The sequence below is a fragment of the Haliotis rubra genome, unplaced genomic scaffold, assembly GCF_003918875.1.
Source record: "Haliotis rubra isolate DU_JTF1 unplaced genomic scaffold, ASM391887v1 Scf29, whole genome shotgun sequence".
Taxonomy (NCBI): domain Eukaryota; kingdom Metazoa; phylum Mollusca; class Gastropoda; order Lepetellida; family Haliotidae; genus Haliotis; species Haliotis rubra.
The window spans coordinates 3,012,890-3,030,627 of record NW_025766957.1 but is presented as its reverse complement, the minus strand read 5'-3'; the positions used below and the strand labels follow the sequence as shown (position 1 = coordinate 3,030,627).

At 42.9% G+C, this 17,738-nt stretch overlaps 1 protein-coding gene across 1 annotated transcript in view; it reads left to right on the top strand.

Moving 5' to 3' along the window:
• LOC124281846 (uncharacterized protein C12orf29 homolog) overlaps positions 1-15,636 on the top strand; it is a 38,512-nt gene extending 22,876 nt beyond the window's left edge. The window contains exons 8-9 of the mRNA XM_046717849.1: positions 12,100-12,293; positions 15,162-15,636. Of these exons, the coding sequence (XP_046573805.1) occupies positions 12,100-12,293; positions 15,162-15,531 (564 nt within the window). The 3' untranslated portion in view covers positions 15,532-15,636. The remainder of the gene's footprint in view (positions 1-12,099; positions 12,294-15,161) is intronic.
• Positions 15,637-17,738: the final 2,102 nt, after the last annotated feature.

The window sequence follows — 17,738 nt, the reverse complement described above, 5'->3', positions numbered from 1 at the left end:
TCCAAACAATCTGATCTTGAGATGCAAAAGTTAGAGATAAAATGAGATTTGTCATGATGCACCCTCAAAGAAAATATGATAAGTGATATTCATAAAGAACAGGAACTGCCTGAATGACAATATCTGTGTCCTTTGCTCCAATGTTAAAAAAACAGATTTTTAAACTTTTCCTATCTCACAACTTACACCTCTCTCTCTTCATTCGACCATGAGTGGAAATGAATTAATCTTTGCTCCAGGCCTACCTTGTCCCTGTCCCCGTGCTGTGCATGCCTTCCTGCCTTAGCCATGCTCACTAGTCTGTGACAGCATGTGGCATGCGCAGTCCTCACCCACGTGATCACCTTACCATTCTCTTTCTTGTCGCTCAACAGAGTGGACGTGAAATTGTTTTCGTCTGAGAATTGCTCAACATGGATAAGCCTGTTCAGGCCAGAAAACGAAAGTTTTGCTCTCAATGTAATAAAGTCTTTTCAGCTTTTTAGTGATTGTGTGGGTTGTTGTGATTGGGACAAACGTTGTCCTAAGTGTTCAGGACTGTCTAATGAGGATTTTAAAGCTTACAAACGTGCTTGTGCCAGACGTTTGGCAGATAGGGCCAGGAATGCTTCTGCGGGATCTGGTCCATCTCCAAAAAACAATGTTTAGATCGCCCCTCCCTAACTGCTCGCCGTTCTAAATCACCCGTCTCTCCTGACGAAGATTTTATGGACGCTTCGTCTGATTCCTATTTGTCTGAGAATGTTAGAAGGCTTTTTGGGACTCTTCCCTCACCTAGCTCAAGTTCTCATGGGCATGCAAGGGTGGTAATGACTGATATTTCCTCTACACAAGACCTGCGATCTACTTTATCTCGTAGATCCGTTTCATCGGACCGTTCACAGTCCTCGAAAACTTCTAAATCCAAGCATTCATCATTTTAGCGTTGATCGGCGCGGTTTGAACTGAACCGTTCTCCTATTCGTACGGTTTCATCCCACCAAAACAATTCACCCACACGAGTTGAGTCACCATCTGGTTCAGAGGTTCGAAATCGTTCTTCTACTGCTGGGAAGTGCCGTTCTAGATCTCATTCACACTCGAGATCTCGTCGTCCTTCCAATGTACCAGTCTGAACCGATTCACCACCTCGATTCATATTTCACCAATCAGAATTGGGTCTAATGCCAGTGTTGGTTCACTAGAACGGAACCATTCACCTAGCCGTTGCATTGCCAAGGGTCGAACGAGTTCACTCAGCTGAGCTGGCTCACCAGACCGAACTGATTCACGTAATCGAATGGATTCACCAGGACGAACCGGTTCACATTCCCGACTCAATTCACCTCAACATATGTTTCGGTTCGACTCACCATCTCATAGTCGAATCAATTCACCACAGCATTTTGATTCACATAGTCGTTCAGTCTCACCTAGTCGAAGTAGTTCGCCATTTCGATCCGGTTCACCTAGCCACACGGTGTCTTTTCGTCAGAGTGATTCTCGTAGTCGGTCTCATTCACCTCAGGTGAATAAGGATATCCTGTCTGGTCAGTCTTTACGTGATAGTTCCCTTCATCAACATCGTTCTGTGTGGGCGATTTCACCTACTAGGCAGAGTTATGGTTCAGTGGATCGGCATTCACCTTCACGCCATGCCACTTCTACTTTGCCTCGGTCACAGGTTATTACTGAGTCTTGGAATCCTGCGCTTGATTCCTCTCCTGCACCGGATTTAGACACCATGCTTCGTGCTGTTACATCGGCTTGGAATCAGTGTCATTCGTCCTCTCAAGTTCAACAATCGTCTGCCATACCTAGCAATAATCGTCCCTTGGATTCGAGGGATCTGACTCGGTCTCAGACTCCTTTATCTTCACCTGGGCAGTCGGACATCTCCACTCCAGATGGCAGTTTTGATGTTGTTGAACCGGCTCACGTGCTAGCTTGGATAGTTGAAAAACTTCATCTACCTCTTAGTAAATCTCAAGATGATTTGGCCACGTCTTATGCCATGACAAATAGAGATATTTCCAGTATCACACTTCCTTTGCGTCCATGTATTCAACAATTACCTTCTTCTCTTGATGCGGCTTTCAAGAAGCTTAGGAGGACGAAGGATGGTTTGTCAGCTCCAAGGTTCCGACCATCGACGGCACATACTCATGGTGTTCAACTTTGGTCAGCGGCACCTTTAGTTGACGATGACATTTCCATGGTCTGTGGCAAGCGTTCCAGTTCTCCGTTTTTTGTGGAAGATAGGGAATTGGCTCATCTAGATGCTGCGATGTGGCATTCTATCCCTTCCATTTGTTGTATCATTTCGGCTGTTGACGCTGTGGCGGCGGCTGTCAATCATGCCTATACGGACCAAGATGCATACATAAGGGGAAGTATGGCCCTGATATTAGATCAATTCCAGGTGGTCTTGGGGCAACTTTCTCTTTCTTTGGCTATCTACTTGCCATATGTCGTCCGGGCCCTTTGAATTTATCCTCATGGGAAGATAGATTCAAGGCTGAATTGTTTCGTCAACCATAGTCGGGGGATACGGTGTTCAGTGGGTCTATTGCAGAAGTCGCATCCAAAGTAGACCGTCTTAATCAGTTTCAAGTATCTGTAGATCTGTTTGAGTTGCAAAAAATTCAAATTCAAGACTCTATGCGGCACCGTCGAACCCCACACTTTACCCCTTCCAATCCAGACCTTCGTGACTGTTTGAAAGACAAGGCGTCTTCTCAAGCACGAGGCAGGGGCAGGAAGCCTTTTCGTGGTTCCGCATCACGTCGCCCCTTTAAACCCGACGCTGGAACTGGAAGTCAAAAACTCCAAACAGTGACTCGCGGAAATCAGAGCTCAGATTGGTTCTGCCGGATCCGGTGGTTCCGGTGTTTGATTCCCCTGTAGGCGAGAGGTTAGGTCTGTTTGCTCCCAACTGGGAGTTTCTAGGGGATCCATTTGTCACAATGACTCTCATTCATGGCTATCGAATGCCTGTTGTCAGGGAACCACCCCTCACCATTCAACCTTTGCAGCGAACGTATCCTCAGGATCAGGCTGCAGTCCTTTTGTCCACAATCTCAACTCTACTGGAGAAACATGCGGTAGAACGCCTCGATCCGGTGTGCATAACTCCACGGTTTTACTCCACGGTTTTTCTTGTGCCAAAGAAATACTCAAGCAAGCTGCGTCTCATATTCAATATGAAGGCATTCAACACTCGTTTCCCTCAACCGCCACCTCATTTTCGAATGGTATCAGTCAGTCTTCTACATTCAATTCTGAAGAAAGGGGATTTCATCATATCCCTCAATCTTCAAGATGCATACCTTCACATTCTGATTCACCAAGATCATCGGAAGAACCTGAGGTTCACCTTCGAGGGCCATCACTTCCAATGGAAAGTCCTTCCATTTGGAATCTCTACGTCCCCGTGGCTTTTTACTCGGGTGACCAAACCCTTTAGCAGTTTCCTTCACTCTCGGGGAGTGACTTTCGAGAGCTATATAGACGATTGTATTCAGGCACAACTGGATCCAATCGTTCCTCAAATTCATCGGGAGTTCACCATCAAGCTGCTTAAACAGTTAGGGTGGCTCCTCAAATAAGAGAAGTCTGAGTTAACACCGACTCGCAGACTGTAGTTCATAGGAGCGGTTTTTGACACAGAACAAGCCATATTGTTTGTTCCCCTCAGGAGTTGATTCGGTTACCCAGGGAACTGTGTCCAATTCTGCGTTGGTGGCTCAACGTACAGAATGTTTGCGCCGGCGTCTCTTTGGTGCCCATCAGTTGTTTGTGGAGGCTTCTCTCGAAGGTTGGGGCGCCCACTTCCTTCAGCATCAAGTGGCAGGGCAGTCACATAAGAAAGTCACTCCACATAAACATTCTGGAGTTCAAGGCAGTATTACTGGCAATTCAGCACTGGGCGGCTCTACTCAAGATGTCTCACCTGCTGATACAGTTCGACAACTCGACAGTAGTGTGGTACATAAATCACCTAAGGTCGACGGGTTCAGTAGCACTTCTACAGTAGACGTTTCGATTTTATCTCCTGATAGATTCTCTCAACATCGTAGCAAGAGCCAGGCACATCCCCGGAACAAAGAATGTGATTGCCGACGCTCTGTCTCGTTCCAGTCGCCCGTCGCCCTCAGAGTGGCAACTCCTGACCAAGATTTTTCGGACGATAATTTACCCGTTCTCTCGACCAAGTGTCGACCTGTTTGCCACTCGGTAGCACCCTCCTGGCCGGCAAAAAGCTGGTTCATTGGACTAAAAAGTCTAGTCAGTGGAAGCAGTATTCCTCTTCCTGTGCGGGACGACCTACTAGTTCATCCGCACTCGGGCATGTATCATGAGTCACTACAGACGTTTAATCTTCACGTATGGCACATTTGCAGAAATCATTAATGGCCAAAGGTTATTCTCACAGAGTGGCCTCAGCTATCACTGCAGCTCATCGCACGTCTACACGCTCTTTATATGATTATAAGTGGAAGAAATTTGAATGTTATTGTCGGGTCAGAGGGATCACTTCCCCTACTACTGCTTCACCCCAGGTTGTTGCGGAATATTTACAACATTTGCGGGCTACAAGGAAACTCAAGGGTTCCACTTTAGCCACTTATTTGGCGGCTATTAATTCGGTCTTAACTACGACTTTGAAGGTTTCGACGGTACCGGAACTGCAGTACTTGCTTCGATCTTTTAAGCTAGCTGACCAATCCAGGAAATTTTGTTCACCAGCTTGGGACTTATCTGTGGTCCTTCGCCACTTAGTGTCCGAGCATTATGAACCCTTACAGGACAAGAATTTTGAACAGGTTTCTTTCAAGATTTTACAATCCCACCTTTGTCTACTATTTTGGGTCCAGAAGATGTCGAGGATCTGTCTCTGTGTCCAGTAAGAGCACTTCGCATTTTCCTTAAAGCATCACAAGAGCGCCGCTGCTTGCGTAAGAGACTGTTTATACCCTTGTCTACTGCTTCCAAGGCGGAAGTCTCTCGCACAACTCTCTCATATTGGTTACGGGGATACAAAACTACGAGCCTACGCCTTTGCCAGTTTACCGCCACCTACGGCATCCAACCCTCATGAAACCAGGGCATTGGCTTCTACTATGGCGTTGCATAGTAGCTGCTCATTAACTGCTATAATGGAGGGTTGTTTTGGGCGTTCTGACACTGTATTTTCGTCTCATTACCTCAGAGATGTGTCGGTGATGGATATTCAAGGCCTTCATTAGTTTGGACCACTCATCCTTGCCCAACAGTTGTCAGCAGCACAACATCGCAGATAATGAACTTCCTTGTGCTACGATGCTATATGGATACCCATTAGCGCAGATGATCACCAGTCGTGATCGTTTCTGCTTGTGTACAATCTGAATAAATCTGAAACTTATTTCTTCTTTGATTCTTCCGGGATTTAGATTTCTCCTCTCATTTTGTTTTGAGAGTCTGGAGAGTCGCCACCTCACTTACTGTCCTCTGCTCCACGGAGTAATTACGTAAGTGAAGTGAGTCATTCTCGAAGTGTTACACTTCGTAGCGTTCATGCTCCTAAGAAGCTATACACATCTATGTGATCTTACTGTGGTAAGTATTGGAAGTCATAAGATGATGTTGTGGTACTGAACGTTAAAATTGTGAGTTTTTCCGATTCAATTACCCTTTCACCCTCCACGGGACGGTGTCTGTGGGGGTTGTTTTGAACCAGGGGCTGGCCCGATACTAGTTGTTAGACTTTATTACGGGGGTACCTTGGAAATCGTGGCGATGCGACTGACTACACTCGCTAAGCTGCGTCCTTTCACTTTCGTGAAGGTAGTGACTGAACACCACATTGCTCGGGAATCCCGGTCCCTGGGAGCACTTGTGCTTAGTAAGTCAATGGGTTCGAACTAACCCTCGCACGTAGTCACTTTGGTAGTTATTGGCCTGCCTTGTAGTTGCTTCCTACGGTTGTTATAACGCTTAGCTGTTATCGCTTGAACTTCGGGTAATCTATGACCCACCTTCCTACCATGGGATAGTGCAAGTCGTGAGATAGGATAAGTTTAAAAATTGGAAATTTTAACTATAAGCTGTATATTTATATACTTATCCTATCTCACGCGATAAAGTCCCACCCTACCTCCCCACTGCTTAGATTACCACCGTTCCGGTTTTGTCCTTTTATGGCTCCAAGATCGAGAATGAGTATGTAAGGTGATCACAAGGGTGAGGACTCCACATGCCACGTGCTGTCATGGACTAGTGAGCATGGCTAAGACAGGAAGGCAGGCACAGCACGGGGACAGGGACAGGGACAAGGTAGGCCTGGAGCAAAGTTTAATTCATTTCCACTGATGGTCGAATGAAGAGAGAGAGGTGCAAGTCGTGAGATAGGATAAGTATATAAATATACAATTTATAGTTAAAATTTCCAAGTTTGAAAAAACAGACATTTCCATAGCATCATTATACGTTTCAGAGTTTTCAGTTTTCCTTATCCTGACTCATGCTCTTTTTGCTTGTCTTCTTCTTCTTGCAAACATAGTGGAACACTTGTATCTCCCTAATTGAAGCTCCCTTCAATTTAAAATCACTAATTAGTACTCACCAAGAGTTGCCCCTCTTTGCCTTTTGGCAGGAAAGACGGCGCCACCGTTCCCCACATGTCTTCACTCTCTCCTTCTTCGCTCAGTGAGCAGGATGTGAGAGCTCCTGTGTCTCCCTACGGCACTATATCCTTTGATTATTTTTACTTAATTACCTCTACAAGTCCCTTATAGAGGTTTACCTAGTATCCTTCAACAATATGTTTTGATCATTATTTGTATTTACTGCTGTTTATTCGCGGTGTATTCCGTGTTTGTTCAGTAGGTTACGTTCATGAAAAATTCTGTACTGTTTGCAAGTTACGTTTTTCTGCTGCTGATCCGCATTTAATATGCCCTAGCCATACTGTACCATGTTCTTTCAGTTCAGGTTGCAGTTTTTGCTATAATTTATATAATTCTGCATTTAACAAATATTTACTTTGCGTCTTGTGACGCACAGCAGATAGGTCACGTAAGCTATATCCAGGCATGGTGTATAGGCTGAATCCCTCTCAAGTCAACTGCTGTCGGATGATCCCCTCCCGTCTGGTGTTCAGCTGGAGTTATCTTGGAGGAGAGGCGTGGGATGCAGTCCGCCGTCTCCAAGAAGCGACCTGCCTCACCAGACATCCCGTCGTCCCAGTCTAGAGTAAGAGGGCATCTACATTTCAGCGCAGAATCCGCACCCCCAGGGCAGCGTCTACCACCAAGGGGAAGCCAGCGCAGACCGCACGAACTTTCTCGCCGAGATTGTTCCCGTCGCAGAACAGGGCCTGTATGATGAGCAGAACAGGGCCTGTACGATGAGCAGCCAGGAAAACAACCTACCCAGCATCGATATTACGCGGCGAAATATTTCGTGCCGAAATATTCGCGCGTTTACCATTTAACCCTCGACACACGTGGTCACTCGTGTAACTTCGGAAAAGTACGGACAAGACCGACAATTGATCTGATATCAACGACGGCACTAGATTCTACATGGATCTTTTTCCTGCTACACCGGTGACATCACAGCGTGGCTAGCCTACAGAATCAAAATGCTTTGTTTTGATTGGACCACGAGGGACAACGCCCTGCGCAGAGGCAGGACGTAGTTCACAGATCAAGACATGGGTTGCAAGTGACGACAACATGTCAGCGAGCGAGCAACGCCTCCATTACAGTCCAGTTAGACTGGACCTTCGTGATTTGTCTGCCTTCATGGGGTTAGAGACCTCCCCTGTCATCATTAAAGACGGCAGCCAGGCAATTTTTACCTAAAGTTTCAACGATGGCAGTCACAGAGTCGGCCATCGCTTCATTTCCTTACAGACACGGTAAGGGTGTCAAGATCGTAGGATATAGATACAAGTTCTTGTATCTCAAGCACTACTCTCTCCGTTTTTTACTACGAAGTGGCGGAATCTGTTGGGTTTTCGCACGTCAGCACAAGACATGACATGCAAAGAGAATTGTAACTACGCCCTCTACCGGTCTTCATGAATGTACAACCGGACGATCCGGACAGATTATAACCCATATCTATATATGGTGAACTCCGTGCGAGGAGGGTTGCAGACGCACCTAATTAGCGGAGTCGCAGTACAAGACGCATCTCTATGGGGACGCATCTCTCCTAGAGTGGGAGCACACCTCGACAACAATATGTCAGCTGTGATATGGACCATAGCAGAGACGATCTGCACTTCCACAGGTTGGAAATGAAAGCAGCAATAAACGCCATACTCCACCGGATCAGCTTTTTTATAAAATGCTCATCTAACGGTACACACAGTCACCTCCACAGTGACGGTCTACATTTACAGAAGGATCAACCTTCTGGACCTCTGCTTTCAGTTGATCAGTATAACAGTCAACCTGACTGTCCACAGCAGAATATGCCACATTCCAAGAACCAAGAATGTGTTAGCAATACACTATCGTGTCCAACGCAGCCATTCTCAACAAACTGGATGCTACATTCAGAGATCTTCAAACAGATCATATAAGAGATGGTTGAACCTTGAAGAGATATCTTCCCCACAAGGGTCAACTGATAACACAGGGGCAACGGACATGCGAAGCATCTCCTGCCTAGGTCTAAAACACTTACGTGTTTCTCCACCAGCTCTGATACCTAGGGTGTTGCAGAAATCAGTCAGGCGAGAGACCCACAACTATTTGGGGCACGCCTTTTGACCAGCGAGAATATGAATTCCTATTCTCATACAAGACCTAGGACTGCTTCTACTGCAACTACCAGAGTGTACGAATCTACTAGTACATCCTCACACAAAGCAGGCGCACGGCAACCCAGAGGTGTTCCGGCTACACGTGTGGACTGTATCAAGCATGCTTGAACAAGAGAGGATATTTCGCCAGAGCAGCGAAAGCAGTCACACTAGCTTTACGCAAGTCTTCACACAACTTGTCTGACGACAAGTAGTGATGCTTCGTGACAAAAAAGATACGTTTCGAGGATCGGTTTCACAGCCATGAAAGTGACACATCCTCAAGTGGCGGACTACCTCTGTCACCTAGACAAAGGAAGCGATTAAAAGGGTCAACACTCTCAACATACCTAGCGGCATTGAAATCAGTTATCGTCATGAGGACGAGTGCAACTGACAAAAGTACCAGAGTTACTGGCCTTACTACGCCCTTTTAATTGGAGGACCAACATCATAGATTTAAAACTCCGATGTGGGACCTCAACGTAGTTCTACGACATCTCACTAGTGAGATCTACGAACCATTACAGAGAACATCATTCGAGTTCTTGATGCAGAAGGCGCTGTTCCTGATAACCTTAGTAACAGCAGCAAGAATGTCGGAAATACATGCTCTGGATTTCAGAGAACACGTTTTGATGCAAATCAAAATATCGTGCATATGGGACTGCGAACGGACTTTATCGCCAAGAATCAACAGCCAGGTCAACCAGACAGACAATTCCACGTCCCAGCACTTTCCTCCATACTCGGACCTCATGATACGCTTGACTTATCATTATGCCCAATTAGAGCACTCAAAGTTTATTTACAACGATCCAAAACGAGGCGACGAAAAGTCAAGCGACTATTCGTCCCTATCTCTATGGCGACACAGACGGAAGTCTCTCGCACTACGATTTCTATATGGATCAGAACTGTCATACTACGAGCCTACAAGACTGCTGGACTCGACCCTCCAAGAGCATCTAATCCTCACGAAATTAGAGCACTGGCTTCTACACTCGCTCTACATGGAAATTGCTCGCTGAATACCATCATGGAGGGCTGTTTCTGGAGATCGGACATGGTGTTTGCTATCCACTACCTGAGAGATATCGCCACCGAGGACGTCTCAGGCATTCACCATTTCGGTCCTCTGGTCCTCGCACAGCAGTTGACAGTTCCTTGTAGACGATGAGACATAGTCTCACGAGATTATATCCGTATATACTATATCAGTATTTATCAAGCTTACAACTCTACGGAGTTTTTGCTTGTTATGTATATCTTAAGCCTACCTTAGTCTTAAACCCAGTACCTGTGTTACCTGTACAATTGGGTTGCTTCTCCACTTTTATTTTAATATTGTAGTACCCCCATCTATGGCAGCTGGTAGAACTTATGTATGATAGCAGCAGAAATTAATTTAATTACAGTGCCATTATGAAGTTCCCGTAGGGGGTTATTACATCTTAAATCACTAATTAAAATCCAAAGTATCTGTTCCCACCTCCGATTCCGTCGGATTCTACAAGCAAAAAGAGCATGAGTCAGGATAAGGAGAAATATGTAAATTTCTGAATAAAATTGATATTTTATACTTATCCTGACTCATGAGGTAAGCCCTCCCATCCTCCCCACATGACACTTTTGGATTTCCCTGAAAGTTCAAGTGTCGGGCTCGTTAAACAGGAGAAAGTGAAGACATGTGGGGAACGGTGGCGCCGTCTTTCCCGCCAAAAGGCAAAGAGGGGCAACTCTTGGTGAGTACTAATTAGTGATTTTAAATTGAAGGGAGCTTCAATTAGGGAGATACAAGTGTTCCACTATGTTCGCAAGAAGAAGAAGACAAGCAAAAAGAGCATGAATCAGGATAAGTATAAAATATCAATTTTATTCAGAAAATTACATTTTTGTCCAGTTTTGAAATTTTGAATTGAGACTTTAGAACTTTATGATTTATGTTAAAAAAGGAAAATATTTTTTCTGCATAGCCTGCAGTGAAAATCGCCAGTTTGGTCTGAAATCTCAAAAATCCCTTCTGGATTGATTGTTTCAATGATTTTTATGATTTTTCAAGTAAAATTAAACCTGATAATTTTGAAGATTTCTTGTCTGATCATATATTTTATAATAGCAATGTTGTGATTGATAAGAAAATAATTTTTTATGAAGGGTGGTTTCAAAGGGGTATCTCTCAAATTTGTGATCTGTTGATGAACATGGCAGTTATCTGTCTTTGGTTGATTTTAATGAAATGTATCAATTGGATGTATCTCTTTTAGAATACTATGGTGTCATTAGCTCTATAAGAAAATATTTTGCTGGCTTGTCACTAGTAAAAGAAAACACTGGAAAATGTGCAGGAAATACATCAATTACTCGATTGTTACTTCCAATTAATAAAGGCTCAAAGGCCTATCACTATATCCTGTGGCAAGAGGATTTTCAGAGTGGTCTTGACTGGAACTGTATTTTCCTAAAATCGTTTAAATCATCATGGCTTATTCAAAGACGACTGAATTAATTATATTCTTAATTAATTTGTTTGATAATTAAAACAACTTTGTGTTTGTGTGAATGGTGAGTGAATGGTTTGTCTTGTTTCGTTAAAATTCACACCTGTATCCCATAAGATCGCTGCATATCTTCTGACTGAGCGGTTCCCTGGCTGCTTAGTCTTGACTGTAACAGGGATACAGAAATAAAATTTATATTACAAAAAAAAAAAAAGAAAAGAAAATTGTCAGCTTGAAATTTGGGCTGTGCAAGCATCTTTCTCATTGACTAATTTTGACTTCTTTTGAGTCATTTTAATGATTGGTCAAAATTCAAGAAAGGCTGTTTTGGTATGACATGTACTGGGTTGTCCTGAGGTCTTTGTTTAGCGGTAACGAGCACTAAGATCTGATTATCATGAGATTATATTTGGAAGGCATGCTTAACTTGATCTGTTCGACCCTGTTGCAGTTTAAGGCCAGACCAATTTTATTTCATGTTTAATGGATCCGCCGTTGTATTTTTTCAAGGCTAAGAAAAACAAAAATGATTTTCCCCACTCAAAAAATAAAATCCTCATGTTTTTATTGGCCAAAATTGTAAACTTACAGTAATAATCTTTTTTTGATTGTTTTTTGCCCCATATAAACTTCATAAATTGCCAAAAATAAAATACTTTTAGTATTTCAAAGGAAAATTATTTTGACTAGTGATTTTTATTTTTATTTTTTTCCCTCCTGCCTTTAGGTTTTCTGAGGACAAAAATCCGTAAAACAAGAAATAATATTGGTCTGGCCTAAGTGTGCTTTGTCTTTTGATTGTTATGTATCATATTTTAGCTTCATCGCCATCATCTTGGCTTGCCATGGCCTATTGACCTCCCCCACCTCTCCCAGTTGAAGGTCAAGGTTAATGTGGATGGAACAGCCTACAAATTCAGTGAAGAGAAGTCCCTGTTTTATCTCCTATCAAAGGAAGTGGGCAAGACTTGTGAGAAGTTGTCCGAGCTCCATGATCTTCTCTACCCAAACACGTAAATCATTTTCCTTCAGCAGTCTTCACTCATGATTCAACTCCACCAAACATTCCACCAATTCCAAAAGGTGTTGGGTGTTGTCCAGATGCTCAGTGACTGACCAGACAGAGGCTCTAACTTTTCAAAAAGCACAACTCACTGAGAAACATGGAGTCTTCTTAGTTATCTGTTACCATGCAACTGGCTGTCATAGTTCTTTTGGCAACTTGAATTTGCTCTAGCTCTGCTTTGAGTCCTGTACATGCCATTCTGTGAACAACTTGGCTTTTGTTGAAACGCTTGCAGTGGAGGGAAAAATAGTGCCCAAACTCAAGTTCATGCAAGGAATGTTGTTCTTTTTTTCACTCCTCATTGCATTAGGTCAAAATATGTCACTACTGAATTTGTGGTAGCATTATGAAACATTTGGAAATGTAATTACAGTGAAAGGAACAGTACATTTCAGCTTTGCCAAAGGAAACATTCTGTGTGTGAAGGAAAAATGGCTTAGGCCGCTAATACATTTATGTATCATCTTCATCATTCCCATTTGAAACTTTTACCACATTCACAAGAAACTACTGGCCTTGATTGCTTTTGCATGATGTTTTTTTGGACCAATTGTAATGATAATTTGAATGCTTATGATTATTCACATTTATGAATTGAGGTGATGATAAAGAATTGTACTGGTTTTTTGGGTTTCGTTTAAGGCTCTTCTTGGAGCTACTGTAAAGTAGTTAAAGGAACTTCTTCCTTTGCCAAAATTTTAGGTATTGGATGCAGCCTTAGTGTAGGATATCAAAGACTTTCTGTAGATCTCTAAAAACCAATGTCCATGGGTAAAATTGAAAAAAATAAACCTGTAAGGTGAAGTTTGTTTGTAATTCTCTGAGGTACTAGGGAACAGTACATGTGTGCAGTATTAAAAGTGTTTGTACCGTGGAATAAGCTGTACATTATCCTTGAATAGGGAGGGTGGGTGTGGCATCTGAGGTCATAGGGTTGGTGGGGTAGCCTAGTGGTTAAAGCGTCGCTTGTCATACCAAAGCCCTGGGTTCGATTACCCACATGGGTACAATGTGTGAAGCCTATTTCTGGTGTGCCCGTAGTATATTGTAGTTTATACATGCCGATTTTGCAGCTCAGTTACTTTATCTAACAGATGCTAACACAATCTTTTCCAAGGATTTGACTATGGAAGCTTTGGTGTGTTTGACGCCTAAGTACTCCGTGGCTAATGAAGTGATTCTTTGGCATACCCTATTGTTATCATAGGGATTCCATGGCAGAATAGATACATAGTAACCTATTTTTTGTGTGGATTCCTGCCAGAATAGGTCCCTAGTACCCCATTGCTGTGGTATGGATATCGTGGCTGAGAGAGTGCCTATGATTGTTGTAAGGCACAATGGGTTTCCTGTAACCAATCGCTGGCGTGGTGAGCATGGGGCAGATGTATCAGTTCTCAGCCAATTTTGATGAGCATTGGGCTGAATGGGTCCATAGCAAAGGCAAAAAGGGCAAATATGGTGCATTCTTCTGAACTCTTTGAACAACAGGGCTGTGGGCCTAGATGCTGATTCATGCCGAGAAATGCTGACAGTGCATCATACAATAAAATTGAGTAAGTTTCTAAGTATCACATTCCGTTATACATTCACTCACTCAACTAATTCTTAGTAATGGGATAGCCTAGTGGTTCAAGTGTTACCTCTTTATGAAGAAAGAAACTGAATTCATTCTTCATCTTATCTTTCCAGAGACCATATAATAGATCTATTATATGGTCTCTGATCTTTCTTTCTCACATTCTTGATCTTTCTCACATTCTTGATCTTTGTTCATCCCTGTCTTTGTTCTTTATCTCATTTCTCAGCTATTTTGGGTATTTTTCTTTGTCTTATTCGTATCTTTATTTTCATCTTTATGTACTTCATCAATTCTTTTTGGTTTATTTTACTTTGACCTGTGATCTTGCACCATAACCAAGTAGAGCTGTTTCATTGTGTAACTGTTGAGAGTAAAGCTGGTTTAAACATCATGACATTTGCTTTTGTGCTTTTGTTAACTGATACAATGCTACTGGAGTGTAAAGATGAAAACATATCTAAGCAATGTTCTGAACCAGTTGTGTCCTATGCCTACGTCAGTATGAAGCACCTGTTGGTCTGTTTTAAGGAGGAATCAGTATTTTGGTATTAATGCCTATTGGCCTGTTCTAGGAATAGTTTCCATACTCAAGTATGAAGCACCTGATGACCTGTTTCAAAGATTAATATGTTCGTATTGAGCCCCTGTTTTAGGGAGGAAACTGTATGCCACAATGAAACACCTGCTAGCCTGTTCCTGGAATGTTTACCCTATTTCAGTAGATAGCACCTGTTGGCCTGTTTTAGTAGGGTGTCAGTATGTATCACCTGTTTGTCTGTTCCAGGGTGAGTTACCATATTTCATATTTATTTATTTATTATATTAAAATGGATGGAAATGAAAATAAACGTATGCTTACCTGCTTGTCTAAGCGATAAAATAATCACTTTTTGTTTATATCTTATGGTTGCATAGTAAGGCTGTTTTTGTTAAGGGACCATTCATAATTTATGGCGAGGGGAGGTGATGATGATTTTTAAAGGGGGGTGGGGGATGGGTGTGAACCCGTTTTGTTATGAAGAGATGGGGGGGTTTCCATCAATTTTGTACACATGTACTGGGTGTGTGTCAGCAATTATTTACCTATAAATATTACATAAAATTGGGACACCTGCACTTTAAGGGTCCCTGCATTAATAACTGCATTGTACATCAAGTTACAATACCTAATTTTCAAAATTTTGTTTGTATTGGTCTTTCGGTCAGGATATAAGAGGCATTTTTTTGTTTTAGATCTGATCCGGTTCAGATGGAAGAGGATCAGATGGAAGAGACATCATCAGGCTGGTTGAACAAGGCCAAAAGTGTAGCTCCCTTCGTAGTAGGAGCTGTGGCTCTACCCGTAGCCATACCTGTCGCTCTTTCTGCCGCGGGCTTCGGGGCTGGTGGAATAGTGGCGGGAAGTTTGGCAGCACGAGCGATGTCTGTTGCTGCTGTTGCTAATGGAGGGGGTGTAGCTGCTGGAAGCTTGGTCGCTGTCTGCCAGTCGGCTGGTGCTGTAGGACTGAGTGGAACTGCTACTGCTGCAGCAAGTTCGGCAGGTGTCGCTGTTGTTGGCGCTTGGAAAGGCTTTAAATCTTATTTTAGAAGGAATGAGGAATAAGGAATGAGAAATTGATTGATTGTTATTTATTAATTATGCTGCTTAGAAACTTATGTTTCCTGGGCTCCTTTTCAACTTGGTTTGAATAAAGTCCTTGTTCTTTTATGTATTGTTTATGGAGTTGACATAATTACTCATTGTGCAGCTGACAGATTTGGCCAGTAAACATAGAGCTTCAATGTTCTAGACCTAATTTACCATATCCTCTAAAATGATTATTTTTCAGAGTATTTAAAAAAAACAATGACAATATTTGTTGATATATTTGTTCTCTCGCAGTTCAGTCAAAACTTGGAGCTTCAGGTTTTCCGTTGACTCAAAATAATTGCCTTTACATGGGAATTAGTTGGCCACTGTTATTTTATATGTTTCATATTATTTCATATTCAATTCGGTCGTCTGAAGACAGTGCTAGCTGTAGATTGGTGCATACATCAGGTGACCAGGTGCCTTTGATTATGTTGTAAATGATTAAAGTGTTTAATATTATTTGAGTTAATGCATAGGCGCCCGGCTCTGATCTATTTATAAGTATGACCTATATATGATCTTATATCTTATATATATAGGTAATACTTATAAATATATCAGAACCAGGCGCCTATGTATCTTATATATATGGGTCATACTTATAAATATATCAGAGCCGGGCGCCTAAACTTATGTCATATAACAGCGCTATATATTATTGGCAGTTTCGAGTGAAGATTCGGGTTAGCCCTTGGAGGCGACGAATATGACTAGGTAATCAGGCTCACTGAAGAGGAGTCGGTAAACAAGAATGCCCACCTAAGTTGACGTGTGTATGCCTTTCTGTTATTCCAAAGTGATCAAAGATGGTACTTCAAAGTATGTTGACTGATGAGTCAACCCATGAAACCAGAAACACTAATTGCCACCAGAGACCCATCTCTGTTGCCACTTAATCGCCTAATCATAACCATATACTCATCCCGTGAAGATCCAAATTAGTAGGACTGCAATGTTAATGGTAAACCGTTAAACCGGTATATTCCGGTACAGTATCTCGGCCGAGAAAACCGGAGCTTGAGGACATGGTGGGGTTCATTGGTCTGATGAAAGTCGCTGTCTTCTACACATCACCAGTAGCCGTGACCACGTATGGGGAGACATCACCAATAGATGATCCATGCAGCTGAATCCATTGGTGGTGGCTCACTGAAGATGCGCGGATGTGTTTCGCAAGACTGCTCGGTGGATCTCATTTCAGTACCTATTACAGTCAGTGGTCAGCATTATCAACAGGAGTGAGTGAGTGAGTGATCAATATTCCAGCAATTTCATGCATGCTGGGTAATTCATGAGTGTAGACGTGTTTACCACTGCTCCGCAATGGGCATAAGTTTACAACAATACAGGCTTAAAATCGGATGTTTTGTGCAACCGTGTAAGTGTCACACATCTGTACGTGGCATTTCACTGGAAAAACGAAGTGTTTGTTTGATCTTGAGACTTACATTACTAACGCTCACCCTGTTAGTGGTGAGCGGCGATGTCGAGTCAAATCCGGGACCCTATACACGACAGTCAACTTTATCAGTGGAAGCCAGTGGCAGTGGAACTTCACAACAATGTAAATACACGAATGACGACTTAATGAACGTTCTAGTTGGACTAAAAGCTGATATAAAGGAAGTAAATGACAAATTTAGTGACCTAGATCAGAAGGTAAACAATATGGCGCCGGATATGAACACTGAAATCAGCGCTGCTACGTGTCGAAAACAACAACCTTCATGATCGTCTAGATGACTATGAATCTCGCTCCAGGCGTAACAACTTGTTGTTTCACGGTATACCGGAGGAAAAGGGTGAAACCTGGGACCAAACAGAAGAAAAAGTACATTGACTTCATGAAAACCATGCTTCACATGACAGACACGAAAATGTGCTGATAACTTCGGGCGCATCGACTGCGAAGTGGAAAGACTAACTTCGCCTGTCATTGCGAATTTTGTACTAACAAAAGATAGAAACAACATACTACAAGCTGCAAGAGGAAATCGAAATGAAGATAGCCAACGGATCCGTGTCACCGAGGATCTAACAAAGCGAGTGAGAGAAGCCAGGCGCTCACTCAGTAAAATATTCACGGAGGCTCTACAAGCTGGAAAATCCCCAAAGATCCGACATGACAAGCTCTATGTCGACGGCAACGCGTTTATGCTTCGATAGGATTAAAGGCG